The sequence below is a fragment of the Staurois parvus genome, unplaced genomic scaffold (assembly GCF_062004578.1).
Source record: "Staurois parvus isolate SC_StPar_1 unplaced genomic scaffold, SC_StPar_1.0 ptg000442l, whole genome shotgun sequence".
NCBI classification, from domain to species: domain Eukaryota; kingdom Metazoa; phylum Chordata; class Amphibia; order Anura; family Ranidae; genus Staurois; species Staurois parvus.
In genome coordinates, this window is record NW_028318238.1 from 665,917 (window position 1) to 685,279 (window position 19,363).

General features: G+C 41.2%; 1 protein-coding gene across 1 annotated transcript in view; it reads right to left on the bottom strand.

Annotated features, from left to right (window-relative positions):
• LOC149453981 (uromodulin-like) overlaps nt 1–19,363 on the bottom strand; it is an 83,383-nt gene that overhangs the window by 16,131 nt on the left and 47,889 nt on the right. The window contains exons 9-12 of the mRNA XM_089687967.1: nt 13,643–13,657; nt 10,411–11,247; nt 8,766–8,879; nt 2,442–2,644 (exon numbers count right to left, since the gene is read on the bottom strand). Coding sequence (XP_089544093.1) covers nt 2,442–2,644; nt 8,766–8,879; nt 10,411–11,247; nt 13,643–13,657 — 1,169 coding nt within the window. The remainder of the gene's footprint in view (nt 1–2,441; nt 2,645–8,765; nt 8,880–10,410; nt 11,248–13,642; nt 13,658–19,363) is intronic.

A 19,363-nucleotide genomic window follows, 5' to 3' on the forward strand; every position in this document is an offset into this window, starting at 1 on the left:
CGTTTTACCTCCAATATTGCTGCTTTCAACACAGTAGCTGCTTTTAACAGAGTAGCTGCTTTCAACACAGCAGCTGCTTTCTACACAGTAGCTGCTCTTTACTCATCGGAAATATGTGTTTTCTGATGGTCTTAGGGGACCCCTGTGAAAGGGTCTTTCGACCCCCAAAGGGGTCATGACCCACAGGTTGAGAACCACTGCTTTGCAGCCTGCTGCTCGGTGTCAGCTGCCATCTTAGCCAAAGTGAGGCAACAAAACACATCAGTATATCAATAAAGTGACCAATGATTGGTTTACTGATCACTTTGTCTGTCTCTGTTGTATCCTCCACCATATAGATCATCCAATACCTGGGCTGAGTCACCTTTTACTGCTCATTTGGGTTTCCTATTCTCCAAGGGGAAATCCAGGGCTCCGTTACATTGTTACAGCTCCTGACCCTGATCTCTTCTAAGGCTGGCCATACATGGGTCAAAATTCGACCGATTTTTCATCCGAAAATCAGACCTAAGAATAATCGGCCGATTTTTGCTGTTAGTGGGTCAATGGCACCGGCCGATTTTCGTGGTTCCTCCCCTTTTCGGTGATCGGGCATGTTGGAAAATTCATTAAAAATGACCGATTTTTGATGATGGTCAAATCGTACGATAGTTTTTCCGAAAAGAATATGCGCATGATCAGTGACCTGGAAGGAACAGATGTTTCACCTGTTATATGGGGTGAATTTTATGACTTGGTCAGCCAATTTTCTAAATCATTGATGGCACCATCAGATTACCGAGGAATGATGTTTTTGATTTTTCAGACGAAAAATCGTTCAGAATTCGAATCATGTATGGCCTGCATAAATATTTCTGATTTACAAATGAGTTTATTGACTCTTATTGAGAAACTGGCAATCAATGCACATTCAGATTCCTCAAATGAGAATTTTAATTTCACACTAGTATTCACCAGACTTTTGGCTTTTGAATTGGGCAGAGAATGGGGAGAAGGGATGATGGGTAGGTGAATATCCCGGGGTTTACTTACTTTATCTAAATACCCCATTAGTGGTTTTCTGCTATCAGAACACTAGAGGAAGTGGAGCGACATCCAGTCTGGTGTGTCGCTCGGTGGGTGTGTGATTCGGGCGGAGACTGAGGGGGTGAGGTGGGGGGGTTGAGAGGGGTTGGGCTCCGTTTCCGCCATCCCCTTCTGCCAATCCCTCCACTGGCTTCCGATTGCGCAACGGATCAAATTCAAAATCCTAACACTGACGTACAAAGCTGTCCACCATACTGCCCCGAACTACATCACTGACCTAATATCCAAGTACCACCCAGCACGCACACTCCGCTCCTCACAAGACCTCCTTCTCTCTAGTTCCCTGGTCTCCTCCTCCCATGCCCGCCTCCAGCACTTCTCCAGGGTGTCACCCATCCTCTGGAACTCCCTGCCCCAACCCATCAGATTATCACCTACTCTCCTCTCCTTTAGGCGCACCCTGAAAACCCACCTCTTCAGGGAAGCCTACCCCATCCCCTGCTAACTTGCCGACCTCCTCCACTCTTCCTACCACTCCATCCCCCACAGCTATCTCCTCCTGTACCACCATCCCCTCCCTCCTAGATTGTAAACTGGAAAGAGCAGGGCCCTCGATCCCCTCATGTTTTGCATTGTATTGGTATTGTTCTGTCACATGTTCTGTCCCCCTTTGTAATGTACAGCGCTGAGCGAACTACTGGCGCTTTATAAATACTGTATAATAATAATAATGTATATTAGAAAAATATCAGGTATATGCTTTATTTTAATGAAATCATGTTCTTGTCTCTTGAAATACAGATAGGTTAATGAATGCATATCCAACTTGTCTCAAATGATGCAATTGCAGAAGTTTTGCCTGTTATATGGGGTGAACTTTATGACTTGGTCTGGCCGATTTTCTAAATCATCGATGGCACCTATATATAAACATAATCATGAAGTAATTCAAAAAGCAACTTAAAAGAAACATCCATGCACTTAGTGTGAATAGCAGCAGGGTCGCTCCATGTCCTCATGTCATTTTCTCAGAGTCCATTGAAAACATTTTTTTTTATGACCTGACTTCTCTATCATTGAGCTGTTCATTGAGTACAGATCATTAAATACACTTAGTGAAGTTGATATAATGCGGTGATGACTATGTTTTCATTCACACCTGTGCAAGAATGAGTATTTGTTTCCAAACAACATATAACCCTTGAATTGTAATGGGAAGCGAGAAGCCTTGGATTACAAAATGTGGACAATGGTAATGGAAACATTTCCTGAATAGAACATTCAGTTTAATTAAAATATGCATTTTATCTTTCTGTGTTTCCAGGATGATATCTTCACTTTTAGAATTAGGAAGTCTGTGTAACAGGACACCTATTATATCAAATCAGATTACTTGGTAGTCGACATCTACGTACCCCAATGGTTCCCCCACAACTACCATTTGCTGGCCGTGCGATGAAAGTGGTGTAACTTTTATCACTTCTTTCAGTGATTCCTCCACAGGAATAGTCTTTCAGATGAAAGAATGAGGTGTCATAACCCAGTTGCTCCAGGAGACATTTGCTGAACCTCACTTCTATATTCTCCAGACCACAGGTGACTTGCGGTGTACGGTCATCTACATAAGTAGAAAGAAGGAACATATTGAATGCTGAAAATAGGATGTCAAAGTATGAACCTAATTCAATGTCCTCCTAGGAGACCAGTACTGCAAAGATTAATGGTGTCCATTAACACAAAAACTGATTTTTAAAGGGGAGGGTTAATTTATATAGAGATCTCCTCTAAAAGAACCTGTTTAGAGCTGAAGGACATGCAGATGGTGCCATTCAGCCATGAGCATAATAACCAATATCTTTGGGGATAGAGGGACAAGCACATTGCTAATCTTTTATTCATAATGTTATCAATCTGAGCAAAAAAGCAAACTCTTGGATTAAATGAACCCAGGAACACTGCTGCTTAAGTGCAGGCTCTGGCTATGGAAATACATTTATTTATATATAAATTGGACTCCAAACCCTGAATTTCTGACTTCTGCCCAGGTCACCACTAAGCTCCAACCCCTCTTAATGTCATGCCCCTCCTCTTGCTATTCAAGTGTAAAAAGCCACAGCCTTTTATTATTCACTAAGCATTGGGATTTGGAAGAAGAATGGCTGGGGGTGTTGCTTTGAACAAAGAGGGGCCATGGATTAGTGCTGATTTGGATAGAAAGCAATGTTCTTAGTAAGGCTTGAACCTAAAATCTAAGGGGCTCAACAAAGGCACATAAACAGATATGAGGAAAAGAAATGGAATGTTAGCAATATTAGACCAGTAGGAGTTTGAAACAACTTTTTTTTAATTAATTGTCAAAACTAAGAAGCGTGCATAATCAGCCCGCTACAAAGATACCAGACTAGCACAGGCTACTATGTCGTTTTCCCCCATGACCTGTTCACTTATTAAGCATCAGTATTCTCTAAGCTGAATGCTAATCTGTTTGTAAATAAAATTTGCCTTGTTGAGCCGAAAATGATCCTATCCTGGGCTAACTATATTTTTTAAATTAAAAATAAATATTATAAATACAATAATTGGATCTATTTTTTTTAATTGTCGGTACTCCAGCATATTATGGAGAGCTCCAGCTAGCAATTTTGCCTGTTGTCCTCAAATATTTGGAATGGGCTTGGATGAAAGGCACTGGATTTATGGTGAGTACCAAATGGGTCTCTCATAGTGGTGCATCGAAATGAAAATTCTGGTGCCGAAAACGAAAATTCAAAATGCACTCTGCCAAAAACCGAAATGTGCAGTTTTTAAAAATTAATATATATTTTTGGGAAAAAAATACACTTTGATTAAAATAAACAATATATCCCCCAATTTTTTTGTAACATTTGAAAGAGGTTGTTAAGGCGAAGAAATAGATACCTAACATGTCACGCTTTAAAATTGTGCACGCTCGTGGAATGGCGTGAAACTGCAGTACTTAAAGATCTCTGTGGGTGATGCTTTAAAAATTTGTACAGGTTAGCAGTGTAAAGTTACAGAGGAGGTCTAGTGCGAGAATTATTGCTCTTGCTCTGACGTTCGTGGCGATACCTCACATGTGTGGTTTGAACATCATTTATATATGTGGGCATGGCTTACGTATGCGTTCACCACTACGAGCGAGCACGGGGGACAGGCGCACTTTAAACTTTTTTTTTTTAAATTATTTAATTTATTTTATTTTTTTGGTACTGTTCATTTAAAAAAAAATGAATCACTTTTATTCTTATCACAAGAAATGCAAGCATCCCTTGTGATAGAAATAATTAGTGACAGTTCCTCTTTATGGAGGGGTATGGGGTCAATAAGACCCCATATCTCTGCTCTGCAAAGTAAAGCATTGGATCAAAAAAAAGCATTGATCTAGTGCTTTACAAAAAAAATGGCCAGAACCGGAAGTGACATCGCTGCCAGTCCTCCAAGGGCATAGAGATGTGTGGCGGCCATCTTGCATTCACACATCTATGCCCAGCGCCGGTATCGATAGTTTTTCAGGTAAGGCCGAACTACCGAGCAGCAGCCGGTGGTGGTAGTGGCCGGCGGTGAGGGGCGGGCGGTGGTGAGAGGCGGGGTTTTTGCGGCACCTGTATCAGTGCTTTTTTTTTTTCATTTCGACCTACGGCCGAAAGGGATCTTTTTGGCCGAAACAAAACCAAAATTTTGGTGCATCCCTAGTCTCTCTCATTCTTTAAAAAAAATGTTTTTAAAAGAATGCAATGACTCCAGATAGGCTTCTTTTAACCTAAGAATCGCCTGCGCAGAATCCTTGGAAGAAATATAGGAACCAAAGGGTGAAAGAAAACCTCAAACCATAGAAACTAGAACCATAATAGCTTAATTTAAAAGAATAAAAAGCCAATCTGACATAAAACTCACACGAATATAATAAAATAAATGAATGTCCACATAAAAAGTTCACATACGAAACTATATAGAGTGTATGTGAAAAGTATATATCCCAGGGTAAAATTCTGCAGCAGATTAACTTGTGACTCAACCAATAGTTAAAGTGCGCACTCACCGGAAGTGCATGGATAATGCGCATGTAATATAAATCCTCAAGGTAAACAGGCTAATCCGGTGGACTTTTCCTCTATGGTGCAGTCATCAAGCCGTTGGGAGTAGTATAAAGAATCTGCTGGATCCAGAGGTCCCCTTAGGATTGGATAGGTGCTCAGCCTGAGTACAGGGCTCCTTTTCCTCTGGTCATGCTTGTAACTCTGGGATAACCTGTGGGCTTAATAACTCCATGAAAGAGTTATTACTCCTTATTACATGCGCATTATCCATGCGCTTCCGGTGAGTGCGCACTTTACCTATTGGTTGGAGTCACAAGTTAATCTGCTGCAGAATTTTACCCTGGAATATATATTTTTCACATACACTCTATATAGTTTCGTATGTGAACTTTTTATGTGGACATTCATTTATTTTATTATATTCGTATGAGTTTTATGTCAGCATATATATAATTTGTATTATCATTCATTTATTTTATTATTTATTCATTTAGCGCTACACCTATATTTTTGTTTGGATAATTGAGAGGTTTTTATTGGTACCTTTTGGTGTTTTAGCAGCTGTTTTTAGGAGCACTCATTATCCTTTTATTATAAAAAGCCAATCTGCTTTGGGGGGCAAGCTGCATTCCATGATTCAGGGCTTAGGAGGGAAAAAATCAGCTCTCTGTCCTATTCATGTGTTCTAAAGAAAGCTGGTGGAGAATTTATCCAGCAGCCAATACTTTGCTACCAGAGTTATTTTTCTTCATAGTTTCTCTTTAGTATACATGAATTGGACTGCTGGAGTCCTGATTTGTCATAATTTGCAGCTTCTGAAGCCCTGGGGAAGAGGGTGCAGCCTGGCACTGAAGCACATTATTCTGCTGGTTTCTTTTGGATAACACTTTTTGGAATTCAGACCCACAAGTTCCTTAACCCTTTCGCTTCCAAGCTCTGTGCTCCACTTAAATGGCCAGACCATTTTTGCAATTTTTCCATTTTTTTTTTATTTTTACCTTACAGCTTTCAGAGTTTGTGAAAAAAAAAACCCTAAACCATACATTTTCTGAAAGTATAGGACCAGTAGAATAAAAACAAAGGTGCTACTGATTTTTTTAGGCCCTGTGATATTTACACAAATGTTTATCAAGACAATTTTTTCGCTAAAAGTACACGAAAATCTTTATTCACGGACACAAACACAGCAATACTTAAAACAAATTCCTTATAAATTCCTACTAAATAAAAAAATGTGAACTGCATTGAGTTAATAAATAACAAATATTTGTACATTTTAAATTGCGCCTTTTTTGTGAAGTAAAAACTGAAGGTACGCAAAACTGTAGATAAACACAATCTACTCTAAACATCTGAGGTTACCATTTTTCCCATACAGCTTTCAGAATTTGTAAAAGACCCCCCCACACCATATATTTTCTGAAAGCACAAGACCTGTAGAATAAAAAAAATGTGCTACTGATTTTTTAGGCTCCAAAATAGTTGCGCAAATGTTTATCAAATTGCTATTTTCACAAAATATACACAAATCATTATTAGCGGACATAAACACAGCAAAATGTACACATTTCCTGCTAAATTCCTACTGAATATATCTCTAAAAATATAAATCTATATATCTAAAACTGTATTCAGTTAATAAATTACAAAGATTTGTAAATTTTACAATTGTGCCTTTTTTGTGAAATGGTGAAAGGTGCGCAAAACTGTAAATAAACACAATTTACTGTAAAAATCTGAGGTTACCATTTTTCCCTTACAGCTTTCGGAATTTGTAGCAGACCCCCCCAAACCACACAGTATATTTTCTGAAAGTACATGACCTAAAGAATAAATAAAATGTGCTACTGATTTTTTTAGGCCCGCAATAGTTTGAAAATGTTTATCAAATAGCTATTTTCAGTAAAAATACACTAAAATCATTAGTCGTGGACGCAAGCACAAACATAATTTACAAACGTCCTGCTAAATTCCTACCAAGGCTTTGTTTACAAGGGGAGTACTAAAGTGTATGTCCATGGAGGGCCATGGTTACCTGTACAGGGATGCCCAGGTGTTCCATGCATCCTCGTGCAGGCAGACCTATTCAGCAGCGGCTGCAGGAACTCCCAACCTAACATCCTTGTGGGTTTGGATGCACGGACCCAACAGTTGAGACCAGGAACATGCAGCTGGACCCATATGGATTCAAATTGGGAGCACTGGCTGCGTCCATGTAGCTGCTGCTCCCAATTGACATCAATGGAACTTCTTGCATGGGGATGCACGGAACATCTAGGCATCCCCATGAAGGTAAACACAGCCTCACAGGGGCGAACGCTGTAGTATGCCCTGTGTGAACAAGACTGGTGGCAAATGAATGGGCTGCTGTGCTGCGTGTCCCTCAAGGAAAAGGTGCATACACCTTTTATAAACTGCATCCGCACAAAGCGGTTCCCTCGCCTGTGAGCGCAGTGTGGAATGAGATGCCCCCACGTCATGCAAGAGAAACATGATGCGACTGCGGGTGTTTGTGGGAACAGGTGTGATTCCTGTACCCGCAACCAGCCCACAGCCACGGCTAGTGTGAACCAGGGCTCTCTATGTTGTTTTTTATTTTTTTTTAGGTATTTATTTTATTTATTTATTTATTTTACAATTTTATTTTTAATATATAGTATTTTATTTTGTTGGGGGGGGGGCTTTGGTGAAATATTAGAGGTCTGACCTCTCTTTTTGAGACAGAGCAAAGGACTGAGTTCAGTCCCTTTTTCTGTAGCCTCAGCTGCAATGCACAAGAATGGATATAAATCTCTGCATAGAGAGTATTATTCATTCATAAACTGATATATAGTAAACACAGTTTACTATGTGTCAGTGATCAGTGAACACAGAAGCGATCAGTAGGGATCGCGGTCTGTGTTCATTAAGGAAAGGAAGGGGGCTTGTAAACACATGTCCATCCTGACAGTGATCTCTCTCTGCAGCAGCAGCCGTTGGGAGGGGGGGGATGGAAAGCCTGCTGAGAGCACTGTGGAGAGGGGTGCCAGCGGATTGGTGAGGGGGGGGGGTCACTGCACAGGGGGGTTGAAACATTTGCGGGGGGGCTTCCTTTGCCACTCCCCATGCAGCAAAAAAGCCAGCAGGGTACAGAGAATCGGTGCCACAGGGTTTGGTTAGGTAGGGAAGGGGAAAAAGAATGTAGCTCAGATGACTTGTAGGTAACAGTGGGGGGGGGGGGGGAATCCCAGAGAATTAGTAGCGGCGGGGAAAGAGTGGGGGGGCGCCACATTTTAGGTGAATACCTCTGATCAGTGGTTTGTCATCTATTGATAGGAGCTATTATTTTGCTCAAAGGTGTCTGCTGAACAGTTTTGGTATAAGCTCATGGTCACTTAGAGGAGGAATGCAGGTCCGTATGGTGTATGGACCTGGCCAGCTGGAAGCAATGCTGAAGGTCCATATGCCATACGGACCTGGGAGAAAAAAGGTTAAAAGCTGTTTTGACAGCTTACTGTACCTGGGACATAGGATGAATGACATGCCAGAAGAATGCAAAAGACTACCACAAGCGAAGATAGCCCCAAAAATTCACTGGGAACATTTCCTAGTAAATCCTTTATGAGTAGATCACTTAGAAAAGTTATGAGAGCTCCTTTCATAGTTTTCAATAAATGGAAATCCTGATGTTTTATAACCTACCTGCTAGATTTCCTTGCTGTGACCCATATTTACAGTAACAGCCAGGAACACCACCCACAATTCTACATTCCTCATCCGGAGCGCAGTTTACCCCTGAGCAGCTATATTTAGATTCTAGAAGAGAAGGAACACAAATAATGTTTTATAAACTGAAAGAAAAGACAGCACATATGAATCATACGTGTGTGTGTGTATACATTCACTATATTGTCAAAAGTATCGGGACACCCCTCCAAATAATTGCATTCAGGTGTTCCAACCACCTCCATGGCCACAGGTGTATAAAATCAAGCACCTAGGCATGCAGACTGCTTCTACAAACATTTGTGAAAGAATGGGTCGCTCTCAGGAGCTCAGTGAATTCAAGCATGGTACCGTGATAGGTTGCCACCTGTGCAATAAGTCCATCCGTGAAATTTCCTTGTTACTAAATATTCCACGGTCAACTGATAGTGGTATTATAACAAAGTAGAAGCAACTGGGAACAACAGCAACTCAGCCACGAAGTGGTAGGCCACGTAAAATGACAGAGTGGGGTCAACGCACGCTGAAGCATACAGTGCACAGAAGTCACCAATTGTCTACAGAGTCAATAGCTAAATACCTCCAAACTTCATGTGGCCTTCAGATTAGCACAACAGTGCATAGAGAGCTTCATGGAATGGGTTTCCATGGCTAAGCAGTTGCATCCAAACCTTACATCACCAAGTGCAATGCAAAGCGTCAGTTGAAGTGATGTAAAGCACGCTGCCACTGGACTCTAGAGCAGTGGAGACGTGTTCTCTGGAGTGACCAATCATGCTTCTCTGTCTGGACGTGTCTGGGTTTGGCGGTTGCTAGGAGAACAGTACATGCCTGACTGCATAGTGCCAAGTGTAAAGTTTGGTGGAGGGGGGATTATGGTGTGTGGTTGTTTTTCACGGATTGGGCTTGGCCCCTTAATTCCAATGAAGGGAACTCTTAAGGCGTCAGCATACCAAGACATTTTGGACAATTTCATGCTCCCAACTTTGTGGGAACAGTTTGGGGATGGTCCCTTCCTGTTTCAACATGTCTGCGCACCAGTGCACAAAACAAGGTCCATAAAGACATGGATGAGCGAGTTTGAGGTGGAGGAACTTGACTGGCCTGCACAGAGTCCTGACCTCAACCTGATAACATGCCTTTGGGATGAATTAGGGATGAATTAGAGCCTTTGGGATGAATTAGAGCGGAGACTGCAAGCCAGGCCTTCTCGCCCGATATCAGTGCCTGACCTCACAAATGGGCTTCCCATAGACACACTCGTAAACCTTGTAGTCAGTCTTCCCAGTTGGGTGGGCTAACTCAATATTGAACCCTACGGACTAAGACTGGGATGCCATTAAAGTTCATGTGCGTGTAAAGGCGTCCCAATACTTTTGGCAATATAGTGTGTGTGTATACATATATATATATATATATATATATATATATATATATGTTCTTTAAAAAGTGTCTGCACTTTTTTTAACTCAAATATAAAAAAAGTGTAGAAACGTTTTGTAGATCCTACTATATATACAGCATATATAGAGAGAGAGATAGTATGTATATTCTGTATATTGTATATATTGTTTTATAAGTGAAGACAACACACTGAATTATGCTTTGTGTCAATACTTACCTGTACAATAGGCAAAGTTGCAGCGTAGTGTACTCTGCAGCTTATAGACATAAAATCCTCCTGGACACATTTTTACAGAAATATTATAAGGTCGTGTACAGCATCCGCCATACCAATTGGAACAAGCTGTACGGTTAACAATGATGTCACTGACTGTAGGGTGAGAGCCGTTCATCCAAATGGGGTTAGATGTCCCACAGCTGAATCGTGGTACACAGTGTTCAGAGATTTGCTGGTCATATATTCCGGTAAACCGATACCATCCAGACAGACCATTGTCACAATGATACCAATCATACCAGTACTCCCCGTAACTATTAGAATCATATGTATTAGAAGTACTGCGCCAGGGGTTATTAAGTACGGTGTGATTGGAGCAAGGGTCAATACAGGAATATGATCCAATGTACTTAATGCAGTCTTCATTAGAATGACATAGTGTTCCTTGTAAGCATTCATTAATCTCACAGTGTCTTCCATCTCCGTAATATCCATCGGGACAAGTACAGGTGTAAGATCCAGCATAATCATTTGTACATATAGCTATTGGATCACAATCATTCTGAGAGCTGTCTGCACAGTCATCAATATCAACACAGCCAAATTCTTCTTTATACTGAAATCCAGTGGGACAATCACAGGTGTGAGATCCGACAGTGTTTACACAGGAACCATACCCATAATAATGACAAGTGTTTTTGGAGTAGTCCTCACATTCATCTATATCATTACAAGATGTTCCGTCTCCAGCAAATCCCTCTTTACATGTGCACTCCCCGTATCCTCCAAATTCCGAGCAAGTGGCATTTGGGTGGCAGTCATAATCAGAACAAGTTCCTAAAAAAAAAGAAAAAAAGTGGGGGGGTTTTTGTGTAGGTGGGTTTCTATGAAATAGAAACATACAGTGAACTAATGTCTGGAAATACATATTCTAAAAGACTGGGTGCTGCAACAGACTTTTTCAGTCAGGTACAATGAAAGAAGCTGCCCCCGCCAAAACACACTATATTTTACCTCTTGCCGTTAAACCTGACCTCCCCTCTGGCGTTGTGAAGTGCTGAACACATTATCTCCCCTGAGACTGTCACGAAGGTCTCTGACCACAGATCTACTGTATTAAATCTATCTGGGCTTTAACATTTTCATAAATGCAGATGAAGGTATCTCAGCAACAGATAAGTGTGATAGGTGAACATAGGTTCAGAATGGGGGTCATAGCATCAGTCTGGGAGCAAATAAGGGTCAGGACCCTCAATGTTTTGGCAAGATTTATTATTTATAAGCAAATTAATTCCAAAAAAATCCAGTCAACTGCTTTAAAAAAGCACAGCAACCTGATAAACACTTTATAGACATGCACAAACCTCATAAGCTTCTAGTGGAAAATCTTTCAAATTATTTCAGAAGTAACAAGGGTGATGGCTTCATTTAAACCTCCATTAACCATATTACACTTAGTAATAGATGACTTTCCCCCATGTGTTCAGATAGTGGTCACTTATATTCTTTGGAAGACTGGCAATCACTAGACATTGAAAACAAAACCTTGCTCTAAATCCATTTGAAGCTGTTGGATTGGTTCAATTTCGTTAAACCTTTGAAAAAATGTTAGCCATAAGGAAAGTTAAAAGTAATACTTTTGAGAATATCTGGAAGCCTTAGGTTACTTGGGTTGGAGCTGGGTGCCCACAATATAACAGATGACCCAGAGACAAGTTCTCTGTAGAGAATAAGATTTTATATGTATTGTACTGTATTATTTATAATCACTTTCTGTATAATTTCCTTTCTTCTATTGCAAATGTTTTGTGCAACAAATGGAGTTTCAGATTTGTTAGATTCCTTATCATTTCCTTCCCTGGTGTCAGTAATTTCAAATTGGGATGGTGGATTGAAAAGCCCTGGGACCCTATGTGGATTCTATTCTGTACCTATAATTGGTATTGCCACAGTGCTCTTATCCCAATGGGGAATCTGAGTGATGTGTAGCCTACTTGCATACACTGAGGGACCTCCACTGGAAACCTTGGGGGTATAATGGTTGGATCAAAGATTTGGAGTGCCATGTCAGAATGTTAAAATCCAAACAGAAAGTTTTATTCCAAACAAACTCAATAGCCATTGTGTTTCAGGGGCGTCAGCCAACCCCCCCATCATCAGGGCTTAAGAGAATGTCTTTTGCAGGACATGAGCTGGAAAAGAGATCAGGATAATTGTGTACCAAATGTCTCAATCTCCTTGCTGTGTTCATCATTTTCTGAAGGAGGATCAAGACTTTTAGTACACATTTATCCTGTTCCTATTCCCAGCTCGTGTTCCCTAAAAGCCATTTTCCTAAGCCCTGATGAAGACGTGGGCTGAGTCCTCCAGAATACGTTGGCTATTGAGATCCTTGAATGCTTTGGAATAAAACCCTCCATTTGGTTTTTAACATTCTGGTGTTCGCTCCAAATGTTTGATATAACTATAATAATTTCAGTTTGGTTTTGCTTCCTCATACATTGATGTATGATTTGATATTTGAAGCATAACACTCAACTTATTAACCCTGACGTGTTCTTTTACCTGTGATTTTCAATTTTTTTTTATGTAATAGTTCTCATCTGTTCACCAATCACTTTTCCTTTTACAAAATCTAATTAAGACTAATTGTAACAGAAAATAGCTCTGTGACAGAATAAACCCGCCCATTGATCACTTCTTAATTGTGCATCTGTTTTGATTGAAAATCTTTCTCATCTCAGTGTTAACCTTTTCTCAGACCTAGTGACCTACATAATTCATCAATCATTTGCACTTTGCTGCAGGGGTCACAGATAGAGATACAAACTGTTGCATAGACTTTGCTAACTGGCACAATGGGGTTCATTTACTAAAACTGTAGAGTGCAAAATTTGGTGCAGCTCTGCATAGAACCCAATCAGCTTCCAGGATTTTGGGAAAGCTTAAATGAACAAGCTAAAATTAAAAGCTGATTGGCTGCCATGCACAGCTACACCAGATTCCAATGCTTCAATACGTTTCCCCCTTTCAGGGAGTACAGGAAACATTCAAACCTTAAAAAGTAATAGTTGTAGAAAGCAAACCAAACTAAAAGCAGAAGTTTTGTTCTGTATATTCCGGGGGCTGATGACCATATTGAATATCATCTATAGACTGAGCTCTATACAGATAATACAGCTGTACTATTAACATATAAGGAAATCAAAAAGCTATTGGGTGTTGGGCTTACCTGATTTGTCCATCCCTACAAAAAATGTAAAAATAAGAACATTAGATTTTGTTTCTTGGCATGCATCTCTTGTAATCAGCAAATCATCATTCCAGATAAAGTGGCATTTTGTGACAACAATAATTGTAAAGTACTCGTTTACACTCTGCCAACAAAACATTGCTCATATTCCACTCTACATGATGCTGTACTATGTGCTCTTAGCATTACATTCATACCGAATTGGGGTCCGTGCTTTAAAAACATGTACTCAATGATTGGTATATTCAGTTCATGTTGATTTCCGTCCATTGAACAGACGATAATAAGTAGGTACGTTAGAGTGGAATTTGAGGATTTTGAACATTGCCAGAAGTGGAAAAACTATAGCCATAGCAACCTGAGCAGATTCTTTGGGGCTTTGGGGTTTGAGGGGGCCTCATAAGTGAGGCTGTTGAGGTAAATTATAATGTGAAGTCTGCGGTCTGGAAGAGCTGACATCAGACCTACAGGAGAAATCATTAGGATCCCTAGTCACGGATCCTTCTTGATTTTATCTATTTTGTTTTGCCGTTTTAGCAATGTAAATTTATTGCTCATCCAATCAAAAATGAACCCTTTATACCTAATGCAGTCTTCTTGAGACTGTAATAAAATGCAAGAGTGTCTCTTCAGTAGAAAAAAAAAAAAGTCAAAGCATTGTCACAGCTAGTTCATGGATTTGTTGATAAAGTCATCCAATTGCCATCATTGCACCTACATTGTCTTGGTGGTCACATGGCATTAGGTATAAAGAAAGGGGTAATGGTTACCTTTAAGGTTAAGTTTTGGGTCACCTTTAAAAAAAAAAAAAAAAACTTTCCTGGGGCTGGTGGACAACCTGGCACATCACAGAGCTTCTAGGGCTCTTCTTGTGTTATTGTTGTTTTATGCTAGAAAAATGATTGTGGGACATATGGGCGGAGTCCTTGCTTGTCCACCACTGCTGAACCCGAAAACCCAACTTGACCTACTCTGAGATGGGAAAAGTCCTATGGTCTTCTTTATGGTACACATGGAGATCCATGCTCCGCTATCTTAGTACTGATACGGGGTGTACTCACCCTGTTTTTGAACCCCCTGAGATGGATGATGTTCTCATTCAGACTTTCTACGTGGAGTTGAGCATACCTCTTAATTACTTGTTAGAGTAGGGTATGCTTGGATGTTGTATACTTGTTGTGCCAAGCCTGGGTATGCCCAGCAGGCTCTGTTTTGTATTTAAATATTTTAAATGCAATAAAAAGAATTAGAAAAAAAAAATTGTAAACCTATTTTTTTAAAACAACAAGCATATCATACTTACCGGCTCTGTGTAATGGTTGTGAGCAGAGCAGCCTCAAACCTCCTCCCATTCTTGGCTCCTCTCTCCTTCCAAGTGCCCCCGATAGTCACCCACTTGCTATGGGGACACTCGTGCAGGCTTACTCCTAAGCTGCGCTGTGTGTGTTCATTGACACACAGAGTGTGGAATGACCAACCCCCCACTGCCTCTTCACTGGCTGTAATTGACAGCAGCAGGAGCCAATAGCTCCCTCTCTTGCCTCTCTGTCCAGTGAGGAGAGAGCTCCCAGGAACAGTGCTGGGTAGAGATCGAACTCAGGTAAATATAATGGGGGCTGGGGGGGGTTTACACAGTTTTTTTTTAAATGCAGAGAATGCATTTAGGTAGAAAACCCTTCGGCCTTTAGAACCACTTTAATGCCACTTTTTCATTTGACTACAATGCTGTCATTGTAAAAATGCCACATTTTTCACATATTGTCCTATTTTAGCAGAAATTGTAGCAAATTGAAAATTCCAAATCTTGCCAAATATAACTTAGAGATGAGCGAATTTCTCAAAAATTCGATTCGGCTGATTCGGCGAATTCCAGTGTGAAATTCGATTCGATGCGAATTTCTTCGCTACGAAGATGACTTATAAAAAGGGTTTCTAGGCTTCAGAGAGCCTTTAAATTAGTGCAGAACACTGTACCTTTAATTTAAATGCCCTTGGAGATGAGGAAAGAGAAGGAGAAGGAGAAGGATGAGAAGAAGGAGAAGGATGAGAAGAAGGAGAAGGAGAAGGATGAGAAGAAGGAGAAGGAGAAGGATGAGAAGAAGGAGAAGGAGAAGGATGAGAAGAAGGAGAAGGAGAAGGATGAGAAGAAGGAGAAGGATGAGGAGAAGAAGGATGAGAAGAAGGAGAAGGAGAAGGATGAGAAGAAGGAGAAGCATGAGAAGAAAGAGAAGGATGAGAAGGAGAAGGATGAGAAGAAGGAGAAGGAGAAGGATGAGAAGAAGGAGAAGGAGAAGGATGAGAAGAAGGAGAAGGATGAGAAGAAGGATGAGAAGAAGGAGAAGGATGAGAAGAAGGAGAAGGATGAGAAGAAGGATGAGAAGAAGGAGAAGGATGAGAAGAAGGAGAAGGAGAAGGATGAGAAGAAGGAGAAGGATGAGAAGAAGGAGAAGGATGAGAAGAAGGAGAAGGAGAAGGATGAGAAGAAGGAGAAGGAGAAGGATGAGAAGAAGGAGAAGGATGAGAAGAAGGATGAGAAGAAGGAGAAGGATGAGAAGAAGGAGAAGCAGAAGGATGAGAAGAAGGAGAAGGATGAGAAGAAGGAGAAGGATGAGAAGAAGGATGAGAAGAAGGAGAAGGATGAGAAGAAGGAGAAGGATGAGAAGGAGAAGGATGAGAAGACGGAGAAGGAGAAGCAGAAGGAGAAGGATGAGAAGAAGGAAAAGGAGAAGGATGAGAAGATGGAGAAGGAGAAGGATGAGAAGAAGGAGAAGGAGAAGGATGAGAAGAAGGAGAAGGAGAAGGATGAGAAGAAGGAGAAGGAGAAGGATGAGAAGAAGGAGAAGGATGAGAAGAAGGATGAGAAGAAGGAGAAGGATGAGAAGAAGGAGAAGGATGAGAAGAAGAAGGAGAAGGATGAGAAGAAGGAGAAGGATGAGAAGAAGGAGAAGGATGAGAAGAAGGAGAAGGAGAAGGATGAGAAGAAGGAGAAGGATGAGAAGAAGGAGAAGGAGAAGGATGAGAAGAAGGAGAAGGATGAGAAGAAGGAGAAGGATGAGAAGATGGAGAAGGAGAAGGATGAGAAGAAGGAGAAGGATGAGGAGAAGAAGGATGAGAAGAAGGAGAAGGAGAAGGATGAGAAGAAGGAGAAGGATGAGAAGAAAGAGAAGGATGAGAAGGAGAAGGATGAGAAGAAGGAGAAGGAGAAGGATGAGAAGAAGGAGAAGGAGAAGGATGAGAAGAAGGAGAAGGAGAAGGATGAGAAGAAGGAGAAGGATGAGGAGAAGGAGAAGGATGAGAAGAAGGAGAAGGATGAGAAGAAGGAGAAGGATGAGAAGAAGGAGAAGGAGAAGGATGAGAAGAAGGAGAAGGATGAGAAGAAGGAGAAGGAGAAGGATGAGAAGAAGGAGAAGGATGAGAAGAAGGAGAAGGATGAGAAGAAGGATGAGAAGAAGGAGAAGGATGAGAAGAAGGAGAAGGAGAAGGATGAGAAGAAGGAGAAGGATGAGAAGAAGGAGAAGGATGAGGAGAAGAAGGATGAGAAGAAGGAGAAGGAGAAGGATGAGAAGAAGGAGAAGGATGAGAAGAAAGAGAAGGATGAGAAGGAGAAGGATGAGAAGAAGGAGAAGGAGAAGGATGAGAAGAAGGAGAAGGAGAAGGATGAGAAGAAGGAGAAGGAGAAGGATGAGAAGAAGGAGAAGGATGAGGAGAAGGAGAAGGATGAGAAGAAGGAGAAGGATGAGAAGAAGGAGAAGGATGAGAAGAAGGAGAAGGAGAAGGATGAGAAGAAGGAGAAGGATGAGAAGAAGGAGAAGGAGAAGGATGAGAAGAAGGAGAAGGATGAGAAGAAGGAGAAGGATGAGAAGAAGGATGAGAAGAAGGAGAAGGATGAGAAGAAGGAGAAGGAGAAGGATGAGAAGAAGGAGAAGGATGAGAAGAAGGAGAAGGATGAGAAGAAGGATGAGAAGAAGGAGAAGGATGAGAAGAAGGAGAAGGATGAGAAGGAGAAGGATGAGAAGACGGAGAAGGAGAAGCAGAAGGAGAAGGATGAGAAGAAGGAAAAGGAGAAGGATGAGAAGATGGAGAAGGAGAAGGATGAGAAGAAGGAGAAGGAGAAGGATGAGAAGAAGGAGAAGGAGAAGAAGGAGAAGGATGAGAAGAAGAAGGAGAAGGATGAGAAGAAGGAGAAGGATGAGAAGAAGGAGAAGGATGAGAAGAAGGAGAAGGATGAGAAGAAGGAGAAGGATGAGAAGAAGGAGAAGGAGAAGGATGAGAAGAAGGAGAAGGAGAAGGATGAGAAGAAGGAGAAGGATGAGGAGAAGGAGAAGGATGAGAAGAAGGAGAAGGATGAGAAGAAGGAGAAGGAGAAGGATGAGAAGAAGGAGAAGGAGAAGGATGAGGAGAAGGAGAAGGATGAGAAGAAGGAGAAGGATGAGAAGAAGGAGAAGGAGAAGGATGAGAAGAAGGAGAAGGATGAGAAGAAGGAGAAGGAGAAGGATGAGAAGATGGAGAAGGAGAAGGATGAGAAGAAGGAGAAGGATGAGAAGAAGGAGAAGGAGAAGGATGAGAAGAAGGAGAAGGATGAGGAGAAGGAGAAGGATGAGAAGAAGGAGAAGGATGAGAAGAAGGAGAAGGATGAGAAGAAGGAGAAGGATGAGAAGAAGGAGAAGGAGAAGGATGAGAAGAAGGAGAAGGATGAGAAGAAGGAGAAGGATGAGAAGAAGGAGAAGGAGAAGGAGAAGCAGAAGGAGAAGGATGAGAAGAAGGAAAAGGAGAAGGATGAGAAGAAGGAGAAGGAGAAGGATGAGAAGAAGGAGAAGGATGAGAAGATGGAGAAGGAGAAGGATGAGAAGAAGGAGAAGGAGAAGGATGAGAAGAAGGAGAAGGAGAAGGATGAGGAGAAGGAGAAGGATGAGAAGAAGGAGAAGGAGAAGGATGAGAAGAAGGAGAAGGAGAAGGATGAGAAGAAGGAGAAGGATGAGAAGAAGGAGAAGGAGAAGGATGAGAAGAAGGAGAAGGATGAGAAGAAGGAGAAGGATGAGAAGAAGGATGAGAAGAAGGATGAGAAGAAGGATGAGAAGAAGGAGAAGGATGAGAAGAAGGACAGTTCTGTGACAGTTTCTGTCTATTTCTGACAGTTCTGGGACATTCACTCCATACAGCTGTTTCAACCGCTGTATGGAGGGAATGTCATGGAACTGTCAGAAATAGACTATTAATGACAGTTCTGGGACTGTCCTTCCATGCAGCGGTTGAAACATTGTATGTATTTGTTTCCATAAATGGATCCATTTATGGAAACAAATACATACAATGTTTCAACCGCTGTATGGAAGGACAGTCCCAGAACTGTCATTAATAGTCTATTTCTGACAGTTCTATGACATTCCCTCCATACAGCGGTTGAAACAGCTGTATGGAGTGTATGTCCCAGAACTGTCAGAAATAGACTATTTATGACAGTTCTGGGACTGTCCTTCCATACAGCGGTTGAAACATTGTATGTATTTGTTTCCATAAATGGATCCATTTATGGAAACAAATACATACAATGTTTCAACCGCTGTATGGAAGGACAGTCCCAGAACTGTCATTAATAGTCTATTTCTGACAGTTCCATGACATTCCCTCCATACAGCGGTTGAAACAGCTGTATGGAGTGATTGTCCCAGAACTGTCAGAAATAGTCTATTTCTGACAGTT